The following is a 26,499-nucleotide window of genomic DNA, read 5'->3' as shown; positions in this document are numbered from 1 at the left end:
ATACAGTGTTAGATTATCAAATTGTATATCAAATAATCCATGATGAAATAATGATCTAAAATAGGGACGAAATATTCCAAATAACATATCGTCCATGCTATTCTGATCTGAGTTTTTATTCATACATATTCTTGCATGGTTGGTGCTGTTCCAAGTTGTCTTCTTTTTCCTCATGTTTCTTGAGAAGTATTTGTTTGACTTTGTCAGTCACTAAAACGTGTTACAATTCATATTTAGACTCACTGACAGAGTCTCTGAACGCAACACATAACTCATGACCGAAAAGGTACTGCTTTCACATGCAAGAGAACCTAGAAAAAATAAACGTACATGTACACATTTTCAACATTTTTGTTAGACTGAGACTATCTAAATAAGGAGCTTAAAATGTAGTTTGAGAATGGCATGCTACTGAATAGAAATGTTCAGGCTCACCTGGTACTTGTTTTCATTTATATTAGTCCATATTAAAGTTTGAAGGGTCCAAAATTAAAAAGTGTTTAATTTTAACTGACATAACATTTTGGGGTTTTTTACTATGCTAAATCTACATCTGCAGTTGTATCAGGGTGTGCTTGGCGGGGCATTTTATTGCTTACAAGTTGGGCCTTTAAAATTAATTGCAAATCCGTGCAATTTGGGTACCGTGACATTGAGGACATTATAGCCAAGACGAAGAAGAAAATTTATAAAAATGACCATGTAATTGGTGTTTCTTTACATTATGAACAGATTAGCTGATCTTTTGGCAAAAGAAAGATAACTCTTGTAAATTGAAAAATACGACTGTTACTGCTTGGAACCGGAAATGAAACTTCTGTCAAGTACAACTTCGTAACTAAACGACAACAAACTCTACCGTACCTGGCTATTCTTCACAGGTGATTAAATAACCATGTGCATTCAGGGTATTCAATGAGTTTAAAGGAAATTAGTACGGAAATAAAATATACTGTGTATTGACACTAGTATTGACTTGTAATTCTTATTTCTGTTTGTCTACTTTGCCTAAATGATATTTCAACAATGGATATGGACACTATCACTTTTCGTAAACAGTTAAATGGACTGACCAGAGTAGACATGGAAGAGTACTTTGACGATGTTGAAGTTGAGAATTTATACCATTGGATTGATAGAATTCCACTCTCTAGGCCAAAGAAAAACGTTGTGAAAGATTTCTCGGATGGAGGTGAGAAAAATAAGTAGAAAAACAATACAAAATGCAAAAAGTTTTCAGAATCAGATGTAAAGAATTATATTTTTACTAGACATATGGCACATTACACGCATCTATGAGGGTTTTAATAAGGAATGTTCAATGGGAGTCCTAGCTGGTGCCTAAGATCAGAGATACAAATTAATTTGTGAATTACAAAAATAAATGAATACTGATTTGGAATTTAGTTGATTCAACTATAAACTACAAATGTACATGTAATTCTAATGTGACATCCGTATTACACTTTGTAAACAAAGTTGTGTTCTACCTGGGACTCGTATACAAATAGTATACATGTAGTTAGTATTTAAAATAGTCCCAGGTTCTACTAGTACTAAGCACAAAATATGTTTGGCACATGTGCAAAAACTTACTGTTTATCTTATTTTCATTTTTATCCTGTTAATCAAAATATATACATTTTTTCAGCTTAGGCCGTTTTTATTTAATAAGTTGGTTTACGGACATCAGCCCAAAAAACTTAGGGTAGGAGGAGGGAAAAAAAATAAATTTAAACTAGATCTTTCCAGGTTTTTTTTTTATTTGGTTTACGGATATCTGCAGGGCTCACACTTCTTCAGAATTATAGGGAGAAGTGACTTCTCTTTTTGAAACTGATAGGGAGAAGTGGTGAGATTTGAAAGAGAAGTGCTCATTCGTGTGGTGCCCTACAATATTTGGATTTTACTATAGTATAAAGGGTCATATGTAAATACTGTTCTTTTAATATTGTTCAATTCATATCTGAGTATACAATTAAAGTAACATTTCAAATCAAAAGTTTACTTAGGTTCTTGTGAGAAACTTCCAACTAAATATTTAATATCTAGCACTAAATTTATTTTTTTTATTTTGAAAAATGTAAAGAAATTATAATATATCAATTACAATTTAATTCAAAACTATCTTAAGTATGAAATTCAGTGTTTCTCATCAAAAAATATACAAGTTATTAACCTGGTCCATAATATATTGATATTAGCTAACTGTGATAGTCTCGGAGTTAAGCAACTTTAATCAAGTTTGAAACAAATTTAATCCATAAAAAATATAGGGAATTATAGACACCAATCAATTAGATGTAACTAAAAGTCTCTTAATGCATGTGACATACATAATTTTTCCCTTTGTGGTCAATATTCGTCTGTCAGCTGTTTCGCCGGTGCGTCCATATTAATTATTGTAAAAGTACGGATTTCGGTCTTAGCTGGTCCGGTTTAGATCCGTAGTTTAGAAATCGGTAAATGGCGGACGAATGCAAGAAAATTTTCAAAAATAAACGATGTTTGACAAGTTATTTGGAAAGGAACATGACGTTTTTAATGCAATAAATGGATTAAACATTTACTAGAGGCAACTTTTATCACGTTTAAATGAAGTAACAAACTTATTTTGCCGTCGAAATTTAGGTTGATGTACGTTTTTCGAGTGACAAGCACCGGAACTTGCAAAAATGTTCGAGGTGCTGAGTTGTATTTTTTATCAAATAAACTGCTACACACTGCAAATACAATGCTGCAGCCTCTTTTCTTAAGATAATGAACCGTTTATGTCTTAATTTCTTAAATTATCAATAAAAAAATGATGTTTCATCAACTTGTTAAAATTTGAAAATGTCCGATGACGGATGCGACTGGTATCGTCAAGACCTTTTTTCGCTTTTGGGTGTCAAGGAAAGCTAACCAGTCACGTTTCCGGTGCACTGGTTTACGATTTTTTTAATGCAGTAATAGGAACCAGAATACGAAACGTAAACACAAAAATTCCGTTTAAAATTTTCTTAGTAAATCAATAAATATGAGGTCGGCGGAAATAATTTTTAAGGACAAATGTGCGTTTATTTTTATTTGAATTAGCGAAAATTCGGGTCGGCGGATCCGTAAACCAAATTATTTAATAAAAACGGCCTTACATGAACTTAAACTTTAATATAATATAATGTAATATAATATGAGGTAGGCGTTACCTGTGAAAGGGAACGAAGTCTGTATCAATTATTTTTTCCCTTGGCATTCTAACATATTTTAAAAAAAAAGTTTAAAAAAAGAATGGGAAATATCTTAATGTTTCCCATGTTGGTCCTGTTGTTAGGATTACTCACAGTCGCACGACAAACAAGACCAGAAGAAAGAAAGAGAATTCTACTTAAATGTTGGTGGAAAAAAGAGAACGATTTTCAATTAAGTACATTTTTTTGTACATTTGAAATTATATATATATATTTTTTATTTTTCTACTGTTATTTATCAAACAACATGCATTGTATATTTACTTGAATACCCTGTCATCATTTCAAAAGTTTTTTTTGCATGCTTCAACTTATAAAAATACTTTGTTTGTCCTAATAGTTATATAGATATAGGAAGATGTGGTGTGAGTTATGCCAATTAAAAAATATGTGTGTTACTATTTCCCTTTCAAAATGGCTTTTATGCCTTACTGACCCCATATTTTAAGCTTAGAAATAGCCTACATGTACGTACCTGATGGGTTTTTTTTTAATTTTTTTTTAATCAGAATTTTTCTCCCATAGAAATGATAGACGGAATGTAAAAGAAAATTTTGAAATTTAAAAAAATCCCTACATACATGTTCATGTACCTACCCAATTTTTTTCAAAGATGTAATAGGAAACATGCATATTTTTTTTATTTGGTATTACAAATTGAAATAAATTCTTCATGTCATGTTCTTCTAATTTTAATATGGGTAGCCACAAGGTATTATATTTGACCATACTTAACACCTTTCTTAAATACATGTAATAATAATGTGTAATATCTTGTAATTTACAGTTAATCATTGTTTATTATATTAGCAAATGGTTCTATCATGTTTATATATTAATACATGTACACATGTATATTCATTTTGTACAACATATATTTAAACCTTTCCTCCATGATTTTTTTTCTCTCACATACTTGAAGGAAGCTTAAGTGAAGACACACATGCATGTATATATTAGTCAAAATAATAATCACATCTTGAAAAAGCTATTATAATTTTGGTTTTGATGTGTCATAATACTGTATAGTACATCTTGAAAAGTTTTTAGAGGTTAAACAAAGTTTATTCATTGGTTCCAAGTAAACATTTTGACAGCAGCACATGTACACCTCAAATAAATGAGACATGTTTCCTATTACGTCTTTGAAAAAAATTGGGTAGGTACATGAACATGAAATAAATTGAGAAAGCAACACTCACTGGCACTTATAAGTCTTGTTTTGATTTTAAGAAAATATAATTAAAATGTTCAAATTTGAAATCCTATGTTTTAAGAGATACAAAATATACACATACTTGTACTTCCTGTAATGATTATAATAAACAGTATAAGAACAAGTATAAATATTGTTTTGACAAGCATTTATCTCAAGTACACTCATAAACACTAACATGACTTATGTTTGAATGACAGAGAGAAAATTCCAATTTTGAAAAACAGAAGTTATAAACTCCTTTTAGTTGCGAAAAATCTTTAATCTACAAAGTACATGTATCAATGTTCAATGACTTTATAATCACCAGAATAAGAAAAATAAACAACAATTGACAAATATTTGCTGAAAAATAATGATTCTAAGGCTATGTCAAATGAAAACCTCACTTACCATTTTAAACATTTGTTAAAAACATGGTGTGAAGTCTGGTGGTCATTTGGGACGGAACACAGTTTTCTTCTTCAGTAGTGACAACCATTATATTCCCGCCTGATTATCATGATATCATTATGATTATAATAATCGACCAACTCAATTAATAAATGTATATGGCAATGGTAAAATTTTTGTTTTGTGACATTGTATGCAATACATTTGCAATACATACTGTACAAAATGCCAATAAAATCATCTGAAGTCCTGAAGTGTCCATAATAAGGCCTGTAAAAATTAAACAAGTAGACTGAAACCACATATTTAGAAACAGGATGAAATACAAATTTTTAGTGACTTTTAAAGATTTAAAGATGGAACCACAATATGTACCCTCATGATCTGATGATTTAACATGTCAACTTTTCTAAAACCAGGAAAATTGTTACTTATGGGGCATTAATATAGAATTCATTTTTTTTGGCCAAAGTTAAGTTGACCCATGTGATGTAAAAATGTATTTTGAATTGAATGATTATACACAACAAGTATGTTTCTAAGGATCAACACTCAATTTTACAATTAATACTAAATAAATTTGATTTTAAATAATTCCTAAGTTACAAGGATGTTTAGTATTATTACTTTTATAAATGGAAAAAAATACATTTACAAATGTACTTGTTATTTCCCGTGTTTTGTATATTTTGTTGACATGAATATTCAATCAAAATAAATAACATGTACATTGTATTTCAACTATAAGAATAGCAGGTTTTATTTTCTAAAAGAGGATTAATTTTATTAAATTTATTGTTATAGAGGATTGACATATTTGCTGATAAAAATTGTTAGGTATTAACTGTTGATTGGTATTCGATTGATATCTTACTTAGCTATTTTAAATGGAATAGTTCTCATTGAACCATGTTGAATTGGGTTTTATTTTACTGACAGTCCGTAAAAGAAACTATTAAATCCCCTAAGTTTAAATACTTTGAAGAAAAAAAATTAAATTACAACTGGTTATGTGCTAAGAAACTCAGAATTAAAACTTATATTGCAAATCAATAGTCTTAAAGTAGAAATGTATACATTTCATACATTTAAACTATTTATTATGTGTATCTTGTTTAAATAAAATATCGTTATTATCAGTCCTAGGTTGTAAGGTATTATTTGGAAAGTCATTTTTTGAGCTTAATCAATTATTAGATATACAGGATTTTTCTCTGTGTTATTATTGTAATTGTTAAGGCCAGGACAAGCTAAACTGGGTTGAAATTTATAGTTACAATGTGCTGGAAAAGATGTAATGGAGACAGAGGGATATATGCATACTGGTACAGAGTTAGAAATTGTTAATGTAATCTACATTTGGTGTGGATTTGTAAAATGTCTATTCAGTTTTTATATAATGTACATTTGAAAATGTATATTGTTTGTGTGTACATTTGTAAGAGTATTACAAATGTATCCTACCAAAAATGTTTGCCATATCATAAATTTAATACACCCCATGCATTTTTTGCTACAGGTTTAATGTTTTTGACCTGTCTGTCTGTCCATCTGTCCTGTTCTTGTCATTGCAACTCTCCACACAACAGTATTTCATGAAACTTAATAGATAATAAGGATATCAACTATTTTAGTGTGCATATCAACAGGAAATTATGATTCAATTTTTTCTAGGAGTTATGCCCTTTGCACATATTTTGGGACGTGGGGTACAGGTATGTGAGCCTGTTCACAAAGGTTCTTTACTTTATTTGTATTTTTCCTGAATAAGAAAATCACAAAGTAGTCCTTTCATGTATAAAAATGTATGTAAATACATGCATTGCTATGATAAGAAACAGTTTCTCTATATATGCATATATAATACCAATTATTAGTTTATTTTTTTTTGTAAATGAACTTTGAGTTCTTGATTGAATTATACAACTTAACTATTCAATACCAATTCATATAGTTTGCATTATAACTAAATTAAGTATGTTTTTTTGGCTTTAGTGTTTACACCATAAAACTTATTTTCTATATAAATAAATTAAATACAAAGTACTTATACAAAAGTGATCGAACAAGGTGTAAATTTCTGTACTACCACATCATGTATCCTAGGCAACATCTTACAGCATAAATAAGTGAAATTATTTTCCATAAAAGCTAAAATACATACATGAAATTTTAAATAATTTTTCATAGATTCAAACATGTAAAATGTATTTGTATTGATTATTAGGGTAGATGGGGGTCTCAAACATTTGTAAATAAATGTTCATAGATTCAAACATGTAAAATGTATTTGTATTGATAATTAAGGTAGAATGGGGTCTCAAGTAAATCAAGCAAAAACTCATCAGACGAAGTTTTTTATCCATTGATGCTTGTTTTTTCCTAATTAACAGTTATGGAAAATAAATAAAATCAACAGGCTATTGTTTCCACTTGGAATTATTTTTAATTATGGAATTTGCATAATTTCTTGTGTTTTTATTTTTTAATAAATTTCATGTTTATTCGCGATCTGTATTGTTTTTACAATGTTTGAGCTGTATATAGATAGTGTTTTGTGTCCCACAGTACATTCTATTGAAAATGTGCTATCTTCTTTGTTACATGTATATGTAGTACTTGTTGTGCGCGACACAGAACTTATTAAAAATTTCAAGCACAAAAAATTATGCAAATTCCATAATTAAAAATAATTCAAAGTTAAAATAAAATACTAGTAATAAAATAGCCTGTTAAAAATACTTCAAACAGGTTTATATAAAAAAAACTCTTCACAAGACACCAAAGCCCATACCCAATTCTATTGGCTCCAAATTCTTTAGATTCTAACCTAAAGTGACCTCACAATAGTTGAAAAAATAGAGTTTGTGTGAAGTAAATTTATATTTAAAATGAAGCAAAAATACTTATTGCATGCATGGTAACACTGAATTTTGATTTCTCCTTAAAAGATTCTAAGAACTTAAATTTCATTTATTTAAATAAGTACAAGTTGATGTTTTTTTCTATACAGTAGCTATATTTAAAGTGATTGGTGAAATGGAAGGTCTTATTTCAGTGATACAATCACAGACAATTTTTTAAACGTTTAGTGTCTTAGAAACTAATCCAAAACAAGAGTTAAATTATCTTTTCTGTTTTATCTGTAATGTCAACAATTACACTGTCTCAGTGGTTTAAACACATTTTAAGTTTTTAAATCATACATTTAGGTAGTTTCTGTAGTGTAGGTTTAGGTTTTTTAAATGTTAATATCCTTTAAATAAATAAGATACTTTTCAACCGACCTCAGGAAAGTTAAAAATAACAGGATAGACACGGTTTTGTTAAGTGTTTCGTTTCAAGGAAACTTTATTTGTGATCAATGATCACTAACAGCTCAAATATTATAAAGATTCCATCATTGTTTACTTAGTTACCGAAAAACAAAAAAATAAGTGAAGTTGAAGTTAACTGCATAAAAAATCACATCATTTCATTTAACATTTTAAAGTTTGAGTACTTTTTACAGTAAATTTTATGTTAATGTCCCAGGTGCTATGTAAACTAAGTTTGTTTTTTGGTTGCACTCTAGAGTGTCTTTTAGTGTCATTGTCATAGTATTCAGCTTTTTAAGTTAAATGCTTGCAGTGTAATACTTATAAATATAAATTAATGTTTTTCCATAAATTATTGAAAATACTTTCTGCATGACTCTTCAGTTTCTTTAAGTTCTTGTAGAAATGTCTCTTAGATGAAGGTTGATTAATAAGAGACCTATATCAATATCGAAAGGCCATTAGCCACCATCATTAAATGATGGTGGCTTAATGATGGTGGCTAATGGCCTTTCGATATTGATATAGGTCTCTTATTAATCAACCTTCATCTAAGAGCCAAATCCATACAGTGAGTATTTAGTCAGCTCTGGCCTGAAAAAATGTAAACAATCAAATGAAAAAACCAAAAACAAAACAATATTAAAAGAAAAAACAAATATGTTTAACAGTAACCAACAACAACCACTAGAACAGGCTCCTGTCAGACACATAAAGGACTTGCTTTGGTTTTAATGTCTGATTTCATTCAATTTCTTAATTGTTTGTTTACTTTTGTTTGATTATTTGTCATTTCCTTCATGTACTAGTATCAACACTGATGATAGGAAAGCATCTTGGTAATTCTTTTCTATTCTTTCTGAAAACTTTTTTATTTATATTTCAGTGCTAGTAGCAGAAATTGTTGCACATTATCTTCCTAAATGGGTAGAGCTTCACAATTATACACCAGCTGCAGCAACGAAGCAAAAAATGGAGAACTGGTATTTATTAAATAGGTAGGACTTTTTTATTGGGCATTTTGAGCGATGACAAAAACCTGTATCTATCATTATAAAAAGAAATATGGGATAGATGTTTTTGTCAGGCTTTTGGGTTTCATTTTATCCATTGAAATTTATTCAGAATTTAAATGTGTCAATTTGTAATAAAAATCATTACCTTAAAAATTTATGAATGTCTTGGAGAGATTTAAATGAGATTCAAAGAAATAAGTGTACCCCAGGCAATATCCCTTTGATACTTGGAAATAATACTGACATGAAAAGGAATACAAGTAATAAAAAATGATATAAGATAATATTATATAAATAACACATAGCTGAGAGGGTGATAGAGCAGATCATTGTTACCTCGAAAAAACATTGTCAACCTTGGCTACTTGAATATCATTATCTACTGAGAAATGTTAACAACAGAAATTCTATATTTATCAACCAAACATACTGGTTATGCTCTGAAAGGGTCAACTCACTTTACTATAAGGAAAAATAACCCAATGTTAAAAATCAACAGAAAAGATATGCAAGTGATGCATGAAATGAAAACACTGAGTTTCACATTTTTTTTTAACATTGACTAAAACATCACTATTTCAGATTATATTAAACTTGAACATTTTTCCTGTTTCACTCATCCCATTTAACTTTTTTCAATTGATACATTGATTTATACATTTTGAACATTTTTGTAAAAGTTCAACTTCAAACATATATATAAATAGTATAAAACTACCTGTTTTATTATTGCTTCAAGTATGAATGAAAGTGGAAGACAGCAACCAAACAACACAAGAAAACCAGAAAAGAGGTAAAAAAAAAAGATGGAATGTGACACCAAGATGTGAAATGATACAAAATGCAAGTCTTCAAAGATAACTTCAAAAGAGTTGATACATTTGTACTTCAATTAGAAATAAGGTTAAGCATAGAATATGACTTTTAAAAATTGTGATGTAATTTTTTATATTTTTTTTATCTTTTAGACGAGTACTACGAAAATTAGATTTAGACTTGTCAGATGATGTTATAAGGGCACTGGCTAATACCACAAATCCAAAACCTAGGGTAATAGAAAAGGTTTTGATGTTACTACGTATGCAGATTGACAAGATGATGGAAAAACAAGGTAGGAGTCGGCGGGAAATCGATCTCTCCATGTCCATAGACAAAGATTTGATCAAAGATTCAAGTAAGTTTGGAATTTCTTTGAAGTGAATGTGTCTGCTGTGACTTAATAATGGATTTCACTCTACACTCAACTTTTGCTGTGTCTGTGATGCCTTGGTAAGAGGTTCTTTTTCACATTTAGGGAATACACCTGAATTTTGATTTCATTTTTTTTTTGAATTTTATTAAACTACATATATGCCTCAAACAAGTCAAATATTTGGTTTATTTCAAATAAATGCAAATCTTAATTTCCCCCCAAAATTTATAGTATATATAACAATTTTCAAATTAATCTTAGGATTAACTCCATGTACACATGAGACTATTGTTAAGTCTATAAACCTAAATCATATTTGAAAATAAGATGAGATACATGTCTGAATTAAGTTAAGAGTTTGCATAATGTAGTAATGTCAAATAAATGTCAATGAGAATACCAGTGCAAGTGAAACATTATTTTTATCAACAGAACTTTTACATTTTTAACTGGATTTCTGAAGTAAATAGAAGCTTAAATGGTAAACATGTTGGTGATTTGTTTGTTGTTGCAGTACATATGACAGAAATAAAAAATGCTTAGTATTCAGATATTAATAAATAAATAAATAGATAGAAGTCCTTTTTTCCCCTAATAAGATTATATTATACTTCATTTCAGGCAATTCCTAAATGTGTTAAACTTATGAATAGTTCTTGCTCTGTGATATTAGCATGTTGTCAATGGTTCTCTCTGATATTAGCATGTTGTCAATGATTCTCTCTGATATATGTTACTTAATTTATATTTTATGCCAAGTAATCTATTATTCATGTCATTCTGCACAAGTAATAACAACTTTGCATAAAAAACTAATTTAACCTCTAAAAAATATCATGTCTTCAGCTATTTGTATGGTATAGGCAAATAATAGTTATAATGAAGTTATAAGATATTTAAACATTAATGAAAAGTCTCATATTTTAATTTATTGATTTGCTAAAAGAGAGAATATTATGATCGCAAATGTCAATATTTAATATGTTTCATTGTTATAGGTAAATTATATTTCTGAATTCCTGAAAGGCTGTAGTCATAGCATTAATGAGTGCTTAGTTGTTTAAAAAATCCAAATAACTTTCTTTTTCAATACTCAAAAATATAGATTGTTCTTTTGGGTTGCTATTAATTAAGAAGTTGTAAACAAAAATATTTTTTTGGGCCAATTTAGTGTTCATAAATAAAATATAAAATGATAAAAATTTACTCCAAAGAAGTCAGAGTAGATGGCATGACTCAAAAATTACCATGGCTAAATGAATTATTAAGTATTTAGCTGGTACCCCTGTGAGACCTCTTTATTTAAAATGAAAGTGTAAGGAAGTAATATTATAAACAGATATAATTCACATTGGAGGTGGTGGATTTGACTCTTAACTGCATTGCATGGATTAACATGTAACCTCACACGATTATACCTTCTAACATTTGCTGTTTCTTTTTCTGTGTTAATGTCTATATATAGCTGTAATCGTTGTATTCTCTATTATGTAATAATTATGACAATTTTGAAAGAACCATGCATTATAAGATTCCATTGTCAAAGTTTCATTACTTAATCATTTTACCTTCATAGTGAAATTTGATATCAAATATTTGATCTTAGTCTGACAGGTATATGATTTATGAAGGTTTTCAAGTAGTACTGTTTTTGGATCTGTGCAAGGTTTTAAAGCTTCATTGTTTTTTACTTCAAGATACTTATCTAAACAATATACATTTTCCAGGGTATAAGTTAACAATAATTGTATCTAAAATATAACTTGAATAATATAAACTTTATCGTTAAGAAATTTGAACAAGTAATTATTTATATATATGTAAACTATATTGAATGTTTTAAATCTCAGTACCTCTCTATGTCAAAATATTTAAATGTAACAGCTTTTCATAAAACTATTTATGATTTAATTGCTTTAAAATTGCTTTTAACTTTAATTGCTCTGCCAGTCAGGTCAATTGAAATATAAAGTAGTGTGTAACTTTATAAATTTTAACTTTATTTAATTATTAAAGTTTCAAGTTGTTAGTGGAACATGAATAAATCCCACTTACATGTACATAGAATTTCACTCTTATCCTTAAACTACTCTCAACAAACATTGACAACAAATAATAAAGTATACATGTTTCTCGCTGTATGTGAAAACCTATTGGTGACCTTCTGCTGTTGTCTGTTCTATGGTCAGGTTGTTGTCAGTTTCACACATTCCCATTCTCAATTTTATATGGTAAATTATATGAGCTTTAACTTGCGTTCATGCAATTCTATATTGCAAAAATGTGTAATATTAAGACTCACAGAACACAAGCGTGACACTTCCATTTTTAACAAAAACCATCCAGCAGATTAGGATTGTGAAAATTTCAGCAATATTGCATTTATTAATAATGCTTGTTCCTGATGCATGTGTATTGCACATGTATTATCAAAAGCAGCATACAAAAGTATTATTCTTTTCAATTAAGATTAAATTTACATTTGATAAATTTGTAAAAATGCTTACTTTTGGGCCAAAAGTGGTCCTATGTGGCCTACTCCTTTACTTTAATTCTGAATTTTATTATATTAATCATTCTATTTTAACTTTTTAACAGAAGCATTAGTTCCTGTTACATCAAAATCTACAGGGAGACATTCTCCAGAAAAAGTATCATCACCTAGAAAATATCAACGAGGAGAAATTCCACACAGTCACCCAGACAGATCGTAAGTTGGATTTTTAGTTTTTTGTTAATTTTTTTTTTGTAGGGTATTCAGGAACCACTTTATCCTGTTTATCTCCCTGTTTATGCCTTGGAATCACAACTCCCTCCAATGGGCTGTATGGATATTGATGTTCTTGATAACTCAATATAATGTCTAGATACTTTGCTTGTGGTCAGTTAAGTCCTGTAAGGATATTGTTGTTTTTGATATCTCAATAGAATGACCAGATACTTTGCTTGTGGTCAGCTAAGTTCTATATAGATATTGTTGTGTTTGATATCTCAATAGAATGACTAGATACTTTGCTTGTGGTCAGTTCAGTTCTGTTCAGTCTATTTTAGAGTTTTGAGGACTAGCTGCACTATTTTTAAATAATTTAATTTTGGATATAACACATCGTCTGATTGGCTGACAGTGTTTTGTTAATCAGCTCATAGAAGGGGAGAAACCTGCTTAATTTCTGAGAAAAAAGTGCAAGAATAAACATTTATTGTTTCTTTATCAGCATGCAGAATACACAATATTAATAATGCCACTTAAAAAGCAGAAAAACAAATATATTTTTAATTGTAATAGAATTGATATTCTTTACTCTATATTGGCATACATTTAAAGTTTGAATAGTATATATGCTGCCTATACTGTGAATGTTGTTTTCAATCTGGAAATTTTATGTTTGTGTCTGAAGTAAACCTTTTAAAAACATTGTTTCACAAAAAAATGGAGATCAAATCTATTAACAGCCATCAGACTTAATATAGATATTATAAGTACTACCATCAGACTTAATATAGATATTATAAGTAGCTTCTCATATTTTCATGATGTACCATATTCATATTTTGTATATTTGAAATGCAATACATGTCACTTTTGGTTCAGATATAAATCCTTTGAGTCCTAATAAGTCAGTTGTTCACTTACAAGTATATTAATTCAGTTATTTTACTGTAGACATTAAAGTCTAGAATACTATCAAACTTAAAGTCTAGAATACTACTTGTATCAAACTTTAAGTGTAGACTACTACATGTATCAAGCTTTAAGTCTAGTATATTATCAAACTTTAAGTCTTGAATACTACATGTATATAACTTTAAGTCTAGAATACTACATGTATTAAACTTTAAGTCTAGAATACTATCAAACTTTAAGTCTAGAATACTATACATGTTTCAAGCTTTAAGTCTAGAATACTATCAAACTTTAAGTCTAGAATACTATACATTTTTCAAGCTTTAAGTGTAGAATACTATCAAACTTAAACTCTAGAATACTACAATGTACATGTATCAAACTTTAAGTCTAGAATACTACAGACTAAGTCTACATGTATCAAACTTTAAGATAAGATCATGACTAAAGTTGGTATAGTTTGCTTGAAAATATTTAGTTTATATTAAACTTCATGGTGATATTTTTCAGTTTATTTACTGCCAGCTTCAACGATTTTGATGGGTATATAGTTGTGTTTATTTGTGATATAATGGAAAGGGTGTCTGTTATATACTACACTTGTTCAATGGTGAAAGATAATAAACAAGAAAATGATTTTTTTTGTGAGAGTGATTAAATGGATTATTAATGCTTTATTAACAATTCAAAATAAGGTCTGTCTTGTAAAAGACTTTTATATAAAAAATAAACAAGAAAGTGCTTCTTGAATGACATAATTTAGACCAATTTGTCTTACTTAATCTTTATATGGAGATATGGACATTTGCTTAATATAACAATTTTAGATGAAGTAAGTTTTATAATGGATAGTCCTGTGAAATATGTAGGTATAAGTGTTACTTGGAACACAAATATTCAACAATTGTTTTGTCTTCACTTTTTGGTTATTTGAAAGATTTGGAATAGTGTTAAATGTTATTGACAATTTGACAGTGTAAAAAATATATGTAAAAACGTTATAAAACTTTTTATTTAATGCTAGCAACTATTATTGCATTAAACATATCATTTATGTATACATTCTCTAACTTTAGTTTGCTTCAACCAAATGTTATGAAATGTATACAAAATGCTTATGACCACAAAACCCAGATCAAGTTTAAATTTTGTTGGCGTCACTATAACTGTTCTAGAGTATATAACATCCCTTTACAAACGGAAAAATTGCTAACCCATTCTTTTACTTTAGTTTGCCTCAACCAAATGATATGAAACTTATACACATGACTTAATTATAACCACTCAATTCAGATCAAATTTTGAAATTGGGTGGTATCACTTTTACCATTCTTGAGTTATGCCCCTTTATAAACTTAAAACTTGCTGAATTTATGATTTCATTTTCTTTCTTTAGTTTGCCTCAACCAAGTGTTATGAATCTTATCCACATATGATGCGTATAAACACAAAATACAGATCAAGTTTATTTTTGATCTGGTGCCACTTTTACTGTTCTAGAGTTATGCCTGTTTCCCTATTGGAAAATTGCTGAATTTTTCAGTTTCTTTTCTTTGAGACTTGAGTTAACCTCAACCAAAGGTTCTGAGACTTATACACAATAATTATTACCATAAATCTCAGATCAAGTTCAAATTTTGGTAGTGTCACTTTCACTGTTCCTCAGTTACGATGGCTGGGCATCATCATCTGCGTCCCATGGACACATTCCCCATTTATACTTGTTTTACATTTTCTTAATAGCTGGTCTTTATTTTTCAAGAACTGCCCACCTTGTAAATATATGTTAGTTTTAAATCTATCTTGCTGTATAGCTTAATAACTCTATAACTGTTTGTTTCTATGAAAATATGAATGCTGAACAAGAGGATATCTCTCTGGTACACACAACAGAAACAGCAACACAGCAACACAAATTAACAGGACAACACTTGAATACACTTCTTCTAAATGTATATTAATCACAACATTGCTAACTATGTTGTGAAATAATAGTGGCAAAGTTCAGAATTATGCAAAAGCAAAGTCTTCCTAAATATTTATCACATCATAAGTTGGAATTCATAATACTCTCTAGTTTTTTAATAAAATTGATCCGTCACTAAATATGCCATGTTGACATTAGCTGACCAAATCAATGTAAATGCTTCCATTACTGTCTGATTAACAGCCTGTCAATTTTTTTTCTAATTTTATGGTGTATTTACTATTGATAAATCATTAAGTGTAGTTAAAACTATCAATAAGTTGGCCATTGTACCAGTTTTGGATTAACTATATTTACAAATGATAAGAACCTGGGGTTTTATCATCATATGTTTAAAGATTAAAACAGCATGACACAATTGTATGTTACTATATAATTTATTAATAGTTTTATAATGTTCTTTTGTGAAGTTTGAGTATTTAATTCTTAACAAAAAGGTGCACATGGACTGAACTTAGAATTCACTATAGTCTATAGATAATTATGATAGAACAATACATTTAAATGCTAACTACGATTAAGTGAAAACAAAAGATACCTGGTTAAAATACATAATTCCTCAAAATATGATCCCTTGACAGTGGAGGATTCAGTTGAATGGTCCCAGGGTTGGAAGCCCCCTTTTTTGGACAATCCATGCAGTTGGAACCCCCTTTGTCCTTGGTTGGGAATGCCTCCTTTTAAAAAAGGCTGGATTCGCCCCTGTCAAGGATGACTGGTGAATAGAAATGTGGTCACTTTGGTATTCTTCTTACATGCATTATAAAGCTCTTGCTAAAATTTTGGACCTGTTTAGCTGTGGTGGGTATATAACTAAGCAGCCACTTATGATCAGAATGGGGATGTTAAATCTGATGCATTGTGTAAAGAGAGTGCCATCTGCATGTTAAGAATCCTTGCAACAACTCTTTGAATGGTCTGAAGCTGAATGGCAAAATGTCTGTCCCTTTCCAATATACCTCCATTTTCCATGGACAGTCCAACTTTATTCTGGACAGCCTCTATAAGACCTATCGATTGTATTTATTGTCAGTTTATTGTTTATCTTCAACATGCATGAAATATTTGCCACTGGATTTTAAGCAAATAACAATATATCATTATAAATATGTAATAAATATGTGTTTCAATAAATGATATAAATGGTACTATTAATAGAAAAATAAAGCACTGACAATCTTAAAAACATAGTTATGTGAATTTGTTTAAAACAGATTACCCATCATTCTATGGTCAATGTTTTTAATTAAAATTTTCAAAACAGATAATTAATATCTTGGAATATGTATGATTAAGCATAGATGTAATGGAATGAATGAAATAGTCTCACTTTGCCAACTTTGTAAAGAGGTATCCAAAATGGAAAAATATGAATTAAAGTTTATGACTACATTAATTATAATAAGCTCAAAATAGTCAGCCACTCTATAAAGAAATATTGGTTATATCAAAGAAATAATCTAAAAATACCATGCTGTTACAATAAGTTGTTGTGTTATTGTAGAGCTTATCCGAGACCAAAAAATCCTTATTATTGGTAAGAAGTAGCGTCAGTTGCTTTAGAGCTAATTGCTACATTAATATTTTAACCTTTAGTCAAGATTTTGCTGTATAAAGATACTAAGTTATAATTTATCATATATTTTCATACCTCAGTACTGAAATCAGAATAGAAATTTAACATATGCTTTAAAATAATTTAGTTATGCAGTTTCATGCCATTTATCAGTTCAAATTTTAACAAAATGTTTTTTCACGGAGTTGATGCATGTTAAGAAATTTCATATAACTTTTTGTTGTTGATGTGTTATGCATTTCATCTAAGGAGCAAAATATAGACATGATAGAAGTGCAGTTAACATATAATAAAATTGAGAATGGAAATGGGGAATGTGTCAAAGAGACAACAACCCGACCAGAGAACAGACAACAGCAGAAGGTCACCAATAGGTCTTCAATTTAGTTCTTGCATAATAAAAGTTCCCATTAGATATAGATATTAAATTCTGCATACAATTAAGGATATACAGTTGTATATGACTAATTTCTATACAATCTACTGAAATAAATTCATACATTTATTGTGATAATTAAAATTATTTTCAATTTGGTTCATATCAAATCTTCAAAGTGTTTTTAAAAACCTTGTCAAAATATTACTGAAGGATTGTTAGTGATAGTATGTAAAGATTTTATACTTTTGGTTGCACTTTTGAATATGGGCTAGATATATAGATTTTGTTTTTGAGTTACATCATACACTATTTACGTGGACATTTTGCCTTCAATAGTCCATTTGCCAAATACCAATATGATTCTGTTATTACACTCATTTCAAAGGAATGACTTCCCTTTGACAATTGATGACTAGTTCTATACCGGATAAACACTTTGACAAAACTGGCTTTTGGCAATGCAAAGCATGACAAATTGAAAGTGATGTGTCCACGGTTAAACTAATTTTTCCTGAAAAATAATATCTGATGTCAAAAGTATTTAGCTTACAGTAACAACAAATTATTGTAAATAAAAGATTTGAAAGTCTTAAAGAATTCTCACATTACACACTGGTAAATCTGCTCTTTCCGCCAGCTCTCCATTGTAAATAAAAATTAATGTCCCTCATAAGGGAGACAACTACAAAAGGGTTCTCTAATAACAGGGTCAATTACAGGAACTGGCAAATAGGCTATTGTGTACTTGCTCTAAGAATGTTTTTATCAGATTTTTAAGACAAAATTAAATTTTGTTCTGAATGCAGATGAAGTGGTTAAATTTTTATGACTTATTAAGTTTCTGATTTCATAAAGTTTGATCACATTCAATTTTTAATTTTCCACCTTCAGGTCTATAAACTAAGTTCAAATTCCCCATGAGTTTTCGTTTCAACTCTAGGACCTTTTTTTTTTAATAACCTTTGATAAAATGTTAAACAAAATATTTTTATCACTTTTATGGTTTATACTGTAACACAAAATATTTGAAGAACGTATATAGGAAGAATAGTTGATAAACAGAAACATTAGTTTTTATTTCTTATTGTACAATGTGGAAAAAAAAGCAAATTGTTTGGCTGAGATTTCTTCCTCATGACTACACCTAGAGGTGATAATGAAACAATTCTCATCTGGATTATGAAATAGTATTCAGAATTGTGTGACTATATATATAATGTGCATGTGTCTATTGATATTTTTAAAAACACTTTAAATTATGTATTTACAGAAACAAGTGCCTTTTTTTTGCAATTTCTGTATTTCATTTCAGAGAAAAAAGTAAAATCACTATGTATTTAAAAAATACCAATAAAAAAAAACATGTCTTCAGATGAACATTCTTGAAAAAGATGACAGTATATATGCAATCATCTTGCTAGCTTATTTACAGTGTCAAATATTTTTATTTTTGTTCCAGGACATATTTAGGAGATGGAAAACAGCCTTTGTATGAACCAAAACTATTTATTGTACCATCATCAGAAAATGTATCCAGAAGTTTACTTGAAGAAAAGGAAATGGAAAGTCTTGCTAAAACTGAAACAATTAAAGTATGCTTACCATTTATGAAATTTCTTAAATTTGTGTATTGAGAGGCTAATTTATTCCAATTTTCCAAGGGACAAGTTTTGATTTTATCTTTATTTGCAAAACATTATTTGACCTCCAAATTTTTAATTTTGTAAATTTTAATCTTTAATGTTGAATATTTATTTTGATCTTCAAATTGCATGATTCCCAGAAATTAGGTATTTTTTATAAGATTTTCTTTTTATATTTCTTTTTAAATTTTTATACGACCACCAAAAAATTTTGAGGTCATTTTGCAATTGGTATCATGTCTTGTCATCATCAGTGTCAACACTTAGTTTCCGGATAATAACTTTAGTTTAAGTGAATGGGTCTCTATGAAATTTAAACACATGTTTTGAAACCAAAAAGGAAGTTTAGGATGGATTTTGGGGGTTGTGGTTCCAGCAGTTTAGGAACAAGGGACACAAAAAGGGGTCAAAATAAGTATTTTTCTAGTTTCTAGACAATAACTTTATTGTAAGTCTATGAATCTTTCTGAAATTGTACCACAAGGTTCCTTTCAAAAAAAAGGAAGGTTAGGATTGATTTTGGGGTTATGGCCCAAATTGTTTAGGATTTAGGGGCCAAAAACAATACTTTTCTAATAATGGCCCAAATTGTTTAGGAATTAGGGGCCAAAAACAATACTTTTCTAATAATTTGTATAAATTGCTTATTTCTTCACCAATTTCAATGGGGTGTAATTCTTGAATTCTTGGGGTTCTGAAATAAGCTGAATCTAACCTTGTATAAAGTTTTTGGAATTTGGTTCCCGTTTTTAAATTGGTCCACATGAGTTCCAAAGGGTCCAAAAATAAACTTTGTTTGATTTTATAAAAAAATTAATTATTGAGGTTCTTTGATATGAGCAATCTAACCGTGTATTTGGATTACTAATAAGACCACATTCATTCTATGCTGTGTCAATTATTTAATCACAATCCAAATTCAGAGCTATATCAAGCTTGAATGTTGTGTCCAGGGTTTCGACCTCTGGGGTCATATAAAGCTGTGCCCTGCAGAGCATCTGGTTTTATCTGTAATTTAATTCAGTGACTTACTTTACTTCTATACTTAGTATAGAAATTCCCTTTAGTATAGAAAGCCAAAAAAGGTTAGGATTATTTACAATCTACCAAAGAAAGATAACTTAGATTTTACATCTTTACATCTGACAGAATGCATGCATGTGTTTTATAACTTTCTGATCCTGAAAAAGTCCAGATCAAACTGTTGAAGGCTAAAATATAAAATGTTTGTGAGCAAGTTAAGGGGCATAATCATATTGAGATGTTTTTGGGAGTTAAACTATGTAATTTTATACTAGTAAAATTATTACTAAACAAAAATTGGTTAGTTCAAAAAAATTGTTCTCTGTCAAAATCATAATATTGTATTCCTTATATGTGGATTTTTTTGTGCAGGGGTTATTATACCCCACGCAATAAGATTGAGTTGCGGAGGGTATAATGTTTTTGACCCGTCCATCCGTCCGTCTGTCCGTCCGTCCGTTTGTCCGTCTGTCTGTCGTACCGTCCGTCCGTCCGTCAGTCAGTCCGTCAGTCCGTCAGTCAGTCCATCAGTCCTGTTTCTTGTCATCGCAACTCCTCTCAAACCACACAACAGAATTTCAAGAAACCTTTTCAGATAATAAGGACATACTATGTAGTTGTGCATATCAGCAGGAAATTGCGATTCAATTTTTTTTCTAGGAGTTACACCCCTTTGAACTTATTTACTTTAAGGAACTACTGCAACAGTTTGTCATCTCAACTCCTCTCAAACCACACAACAGAATTTCACGAAACCTTTTCAGATAATAAGGACATACTATGTAGTTGTGCATATCGAGGGGAAATTGTGATTCAATTTTTTCTAGGAGTTACGCCCCTTTGAACTTATTTACTTTAAGGTACTACTGCAACAGTTTTTCCTTACACTTATTTAATTTCTCCAATGAAAATGTGGGGACAGTGGGTATGTGAGCGTGCTCACTAAGGTTCTTTAATTTTTACTGATTTTGGAATTGTTAATGTATCAAATTATCCAATGAATGAATAGTTAGTACAAATTAACAATATCCATTGGAATGGCAGACTTCTTTAACTTAACCCCTGTTTAAATGTCAAGTCACAAAATTTTCAACTAATGAAAATATCCAGGTTCACTGACAGTAACCAGGTTATAAGGGTGATTGTTCTCTGTGCAGCTTGTTGATGGGGAATATAGAAATACTGGGTCATGTCCCGGGACTGTCACCTCTTTCACACGTTAAATTTTTGCCTGGATTAACTGAAAAATTTCATTGATGTACAATTCTTGCCAGATTTTTATCGAACATATATCAAAGGTTAATATCAGCAATGCCACAGATAAATTCGAAAATCAGTGTCAATAACGAATTTTGCCCTTTAGAAATATGAATTATATTGATTTTTGCATTGCAAAGGCTTTCAAGCCTACATTTCTTCCAGATATTTATATAGTTTTAAAGAACAAAATATTTTTTGGAACTACAATGCCAGATTTCTGAAATTCAGGGTTTATATAAGTCAGCTATACCGTTTGATGCATTTTCAGATTCATCACTAGACAACTTTCTGTTTACTGAACACTTGTATCATTTTACACATGATGGCCAAGTTTTAAATTTCGTCACATTTTTCTCAGGAACTACATTACAAGGATTTCTGAAAATTGGTTTCAGGGTTAATATATGTCAGCTTTACTGTGTGATGCGTTTAAAGATTCATCAATTGACAACTTCCTATTTACTGAACACATGTATCATTTTACACATGATAGCCATTATCATCATCCATTTGTGGCGGGGTATCATTAGTGTGCAGTAGCTCGCAGTTACACTTGTTAAGACTGATTTTCAATTGTTTAAATTTATTTGCAGATACTGAATTCAAAAATAAAGAGATTAGAACAACTGCTTCACTTTAAGGATATTAGAGTAGAGGACTTACAATCACAACTCTCAGTAGTGCAAGGAATGTATTATGTGACAAATAAAAGATACCGATAATTTACTGTAGCATAGAAATATACATAACTGATGTTCTTTTAGAATTTCAAGGAATCTGCAGGGATAGTGTGAATCGATTACTAAATGGATACAGATATATATGATCATAACAAGGAATATAGTTTAACCCAACCTTGATCCCCAAAAATCCCGGAAAGGGGACATACTGGTTATTGATATTTAGAATGATTTTCAATTGTTTATATTTCTTTGCAGATACTGAATTCAAAAATAAAGAGATTAGAACAACTACTTCACTTAAAAGAAATCAGAATAGAAGACTTACAAACTCAACTCTCACAAGTGCAAGGAATGTATTATGTGACAACTAAAAGATATAGATAAATTACTTTTGTGTAGATAACTGATGTTTTTTTTGAATTACACAAAATGTATAAGTAAGCTTCAGGAATTACATGAATCTATTTGTTATAATGAATCTAGATTTACCTAACCTTTACCAAATAAAACCAATCCGAAACCGTATCATATCACCTACACATGTATCTTTACCATCTGCTACCTAAATGAAATATATGTAAAGATAATAAGTTTTATGTATTTTCATCGATTTTATTGGTTAGATCATTTGTTATTTTTAAGGTCTTAATACCAAATTAAAATTGTGGTTAAATATGAAAAATAGGAACTGTTGTATTATTTCGTTAAAATTTAAAACTGTACATATTGAAATGTTTAGTACTTAATAATATAAGTAGAAAGCATCTGTTGTCTTTGTTATGTTTTTGAAATTAGACTAGTTTTCCTTTCTATAGCCAAATAATTATTTTTTATATTGATTTACTAAGTTTATGTTTTTATAAATATATTGTGTTTTAAATGTGGAGTTATGATGTCCAGTTTTTATACGACTGCAAAAATTTAAAAAAATTTGGTCGTATATTGGTTTCACGTTGTTGTTGTCTGCGTTGTCAGCGTCGTCCAAAGACAAATGATTTGCAGATAATAACTTAAGTATAAGCAAATAGAAATCAATAAAATTTTAACACTAAAAAAAGGTTTGGAATCGATTTGGGGAGTTTTGGTCTCAACAGTTTAAGAATTTGGAGCCAAAAAAACTTTGTTTGATGTCTTTAAAAATTGAATTATTTGGGTTCTTTGATATGCTGAGTCTAACCGTGTATTCAGATTCTTAATTTTTGGTCTTGATTTCAAATTAAGGTCCAAAGGGCACATACTTGCCCCAAATGTTCAGGGTTCAACCTCTGTGGTCATATAAAGCTGCACCCTACTTGGTTTGGATTAATTATTAGTTCTGATACATACTTTTCAGTAATTGCATATTTCATGATTTGTCTCCCTTATATAAGATGTGAATATTTAGTATTTTTTTATGAAATGTGAAGCATCTGTATATATATATTCATTTTAAGTATCTTTGATCTGTGTTCACTTGGCTAAGTGGGCAAATTTGTCGTAGTTTTAGCCTACATAAGTTTAAATAAAAATTTCTTTTTGATAATTTGTATAGATAGTTTCCTAAATATTACCTCTCTGGCTTCAGGGTCATTGATTTTAACGCTTCTGGTATTTTAAAATGGTTCTGACTGTAGAAAGTAAACATTTATGGGTATATTTTGCAGTTACATTTTCAAATATTTTGTTCAATTAATTTTTTTTTTATATTTAAGTTAAATACTTTGAGTTTATAAAAATATAAAATTCAGTTTCTTTTCAAATCTGCTAAGTCTTATCAGAATTTATAAACCTTTGATATGATGTCTACATAAAAAACTATTTTCCTTTGTATGTACATTTTGTACATGTATTCTTATTACTAATGTGCATACATATTCTAATAACAAAGTCTATATTGGTTATGGGTATTTCAAAACTTAATATATATGTTTTTTAAAGCAATTCTTTTTCACTTCTCTAGTCAATGATTTTAATCAAAATACTTTGTATATTTGACGCTTGCTGCTGTAAATGTTTTGCTTTCAGCCATATAATTAAATAGCCAGTAGTGTTCTAACATAATAGGAGTGCTTCTGTCATATTTCACAGTGTATAAGTGTTCTGGGTTGCGTTCAACCTAGCCACTACATAGGGCTACAAAGATTTTTGACTATTGAACATCTAGCTAGCCTAACTGCTTCATAGACATTGATAGCAGCTAGGCTAGCTACTTGATCAGTAAATCTATGTAGCTGCTACAATATTGAATGCAACCCTGTTAATTTTTGATTTTAATATTTTTGAAGAAATAATTACCAGTTGATTTGATAAGTGTAGTTGCAGGTTCATATGATTAATTATTGGAATTCCCAATACAGCATTTATAAGGAAATAAATTAGGTTTAATTCATCGTATCATTTTAAGAGAGAGGGTTGAAGGAAATATGTTTTTTTTTATCTGAATTTTAGTGAGTAAGCCTTGCCTCAGATGTGGAAAACAGAATTTAAAAATAATTCAACTAAACACCACTATTAGGTATATATGTTTCTAAAAAATCTTTTATGGGGTTGAGATGGGTTTGAAGAAATAAAAAAAATAAAAAATGTTTGGCTGACGAGGTTGTTCAAAAGACATCTTGTGCGGCACAAGTTGTGCCTTCTTCTTTTTACCATGATAATGACTTCTTTAATTGACTTATGCTTATTGGTTGTCTGTTTGTTTGGTATCTTTGATCTTCTTTATGGCTATTTGTTATAAATAAGCATATCTGTGATTTATATGGCTATATTATGTTTACTTGGCTGCAGTAAATCCTGTCTTTTTATATTTTGTTTGCTTTGAATGTTTATCGTCTACAGTTGAATAAATTTCTATGCCGAAATTTAGCTTTATAGTGTAAACCAAAAAAGTATGAATTTTGTAGTTTTCAGTGTATATAGCTTTAATGCAAATAACTTGTTAATTTTACTCATATGTATAATGTTGTTGCAGGCAAAGGGAGGTAATTTTTAAAGAGTCTGATTTAGTTCCTTTTATCTGACTGTGATGTCATTGTCATGGATCATTGATAATGTTAGTTTGTGTGATATTTGTATTAAAACCTTCACTTTACAACATTTTAACATAAATCATCCTAAAGTTAATCAGGTTATACATTCCAGCATGTAAACTTTTGTTTTATATTTGATTTTGTGTTTTTGATAAATTCTGCATACTGTGGATTCATTATTATTTGTTGGATACCAATTTTCGTATGCAGACTTTGGCAAAACCATTAAAATAAAATATCCACAAAAGTGCAGGTATTTTGAAATGAAAAATCAGAATTCCTGTAGGATCTTTAATAAGATGAATACCAGTCATCATATGATTTTTTTTTTTATATTTATTCCAAATTTTGCACTTTATATCAGTTATGACTAAATATAACAGGTAACAGGAGTCAAATTAACTTGAGTTCCACTTGAAAGTTTATCTATGACAGTATAGGTCAAGTATTTTGGTAGAGAATTTCACCAAAAATTTAAAATTAGAACTACAATTCTGGCACTTAAAGTTTTAATCATGAATTTGATTATGCCTGCATCATCAGACATATACCAAAGGGATGTTTTCTGTTTTTTTGGTGGGATTGTTGTCTCCATGACATATTCACTGCTTCCATTTTCTATTCTATTCTGTTATAGTCATTATTTGTTTGAGGTACTAGAATGCTTGCTCAAGCTAATATACTAAAGATAACTTTAGAAAGATTTCTTATTTTTAATTTATTCTTGTGCCAATGCATTGTGTTTGATTTGAACATTAAAGTATTATTTTTACTGCTTTTTAACTAAATATCCTACTATCATATTTATTAATAACCATTCTAGGATTTTTATTTTTTTACCTATGTTACAGCAAAAAAACCAAACTATTAAAAATACTGTAATGATAGATGATATGCCATTGCATTCCTATCCATTCATCATAGGTTGTGCCCCATATAAGTAGTATGATC

General features: G+C 29.4%; 1 protein-coding gene across 6 annotated transcripts; it reads left to right on the top strand.

The window, feature by feature from the left end:
• Nucleotides 1–822: 822 nt before the first annotated feature.
• Nucleotides 823–24,350, top strand: LOC134715403 (sperm flagellar protein 1-like). 6 transcript variants are annotated; one of them, XM_063577559.1, is made up of 8 exons: nt 823–1,192; nt 9,043–9,154; nt 10,141–10,283; nt 12,963–13,074; nt 14,500–14,532; nt 17,481–17,513; nt 19,391–19,523; nt 22,451–24,350. In XM_063577559.1, the coding sequence occupies exons 1-8, from the start codon at nt 1,027–1,029 to the stop codon at nt 22,577–22,579; spliced, it is 861 nt and encodes a 286-aa protein (XP_063433629.1). In that variant the 5' UTR covers nt 823–1,026; the 3' UTR covers nt 22,580–24,350. The 6 variants fall into 6 exon arrangements, with proteins under 6 accessions (XP_063433629.1, XP_063433628.1, XP_063433626.1 ...); XM_063577558.1 differs by having other exon boundaries at nt 10,141–10,346; nt 22,796–24,350; XM_063577556.1 differs by having other exon boundaries at nt 824–1,192; nt 10,141–10,346.
• The last annotated feature ends 2,149 nt before the right edge of the window (nt 24,351–26,499 follow it).

Source organism: Mytilus trossulus, chromosome 4, assembly GCF_036588685.1.
Source record: "Mytilus trossulus isolate FHL-02 chromosome 4, PNRI_Mtr1.1.1.hap1, whole genome shotgun sequence".
NCBI lineage: Eukaryota > Metazoa > Mollusca > Bivalvia > Mytilida > Mytilidae > Mytilus > Mytilus trossulus.
Note: the sequence above shows the minus strand (reverse complement) of the source record. Positions and strands in the feature narration are given on the sequence as shown.

Coding starts and splice junctions, on each gene's coding strand:
- LOC134715403 (XM_063577558.1), top strand. CDS start 1,027: ATGGATATGGACACTATCACTTTTCGTAAACAGTTAAATGGACTGACC. Junction 10,347..12,962: donor AGATTTGATCAAAGATTCAA/GTAAGTTTGGAA, acceptor ACTTTTTAACAG/AAGCATTAGTTCCTGTTACA. Junction 14,533..17,480: donor AGCTTCAACGATTTTGATGG/GTATATAGTTGT, acceptor GTGTTATTGTAG/AGCTTATCCGAGACCAAAAA.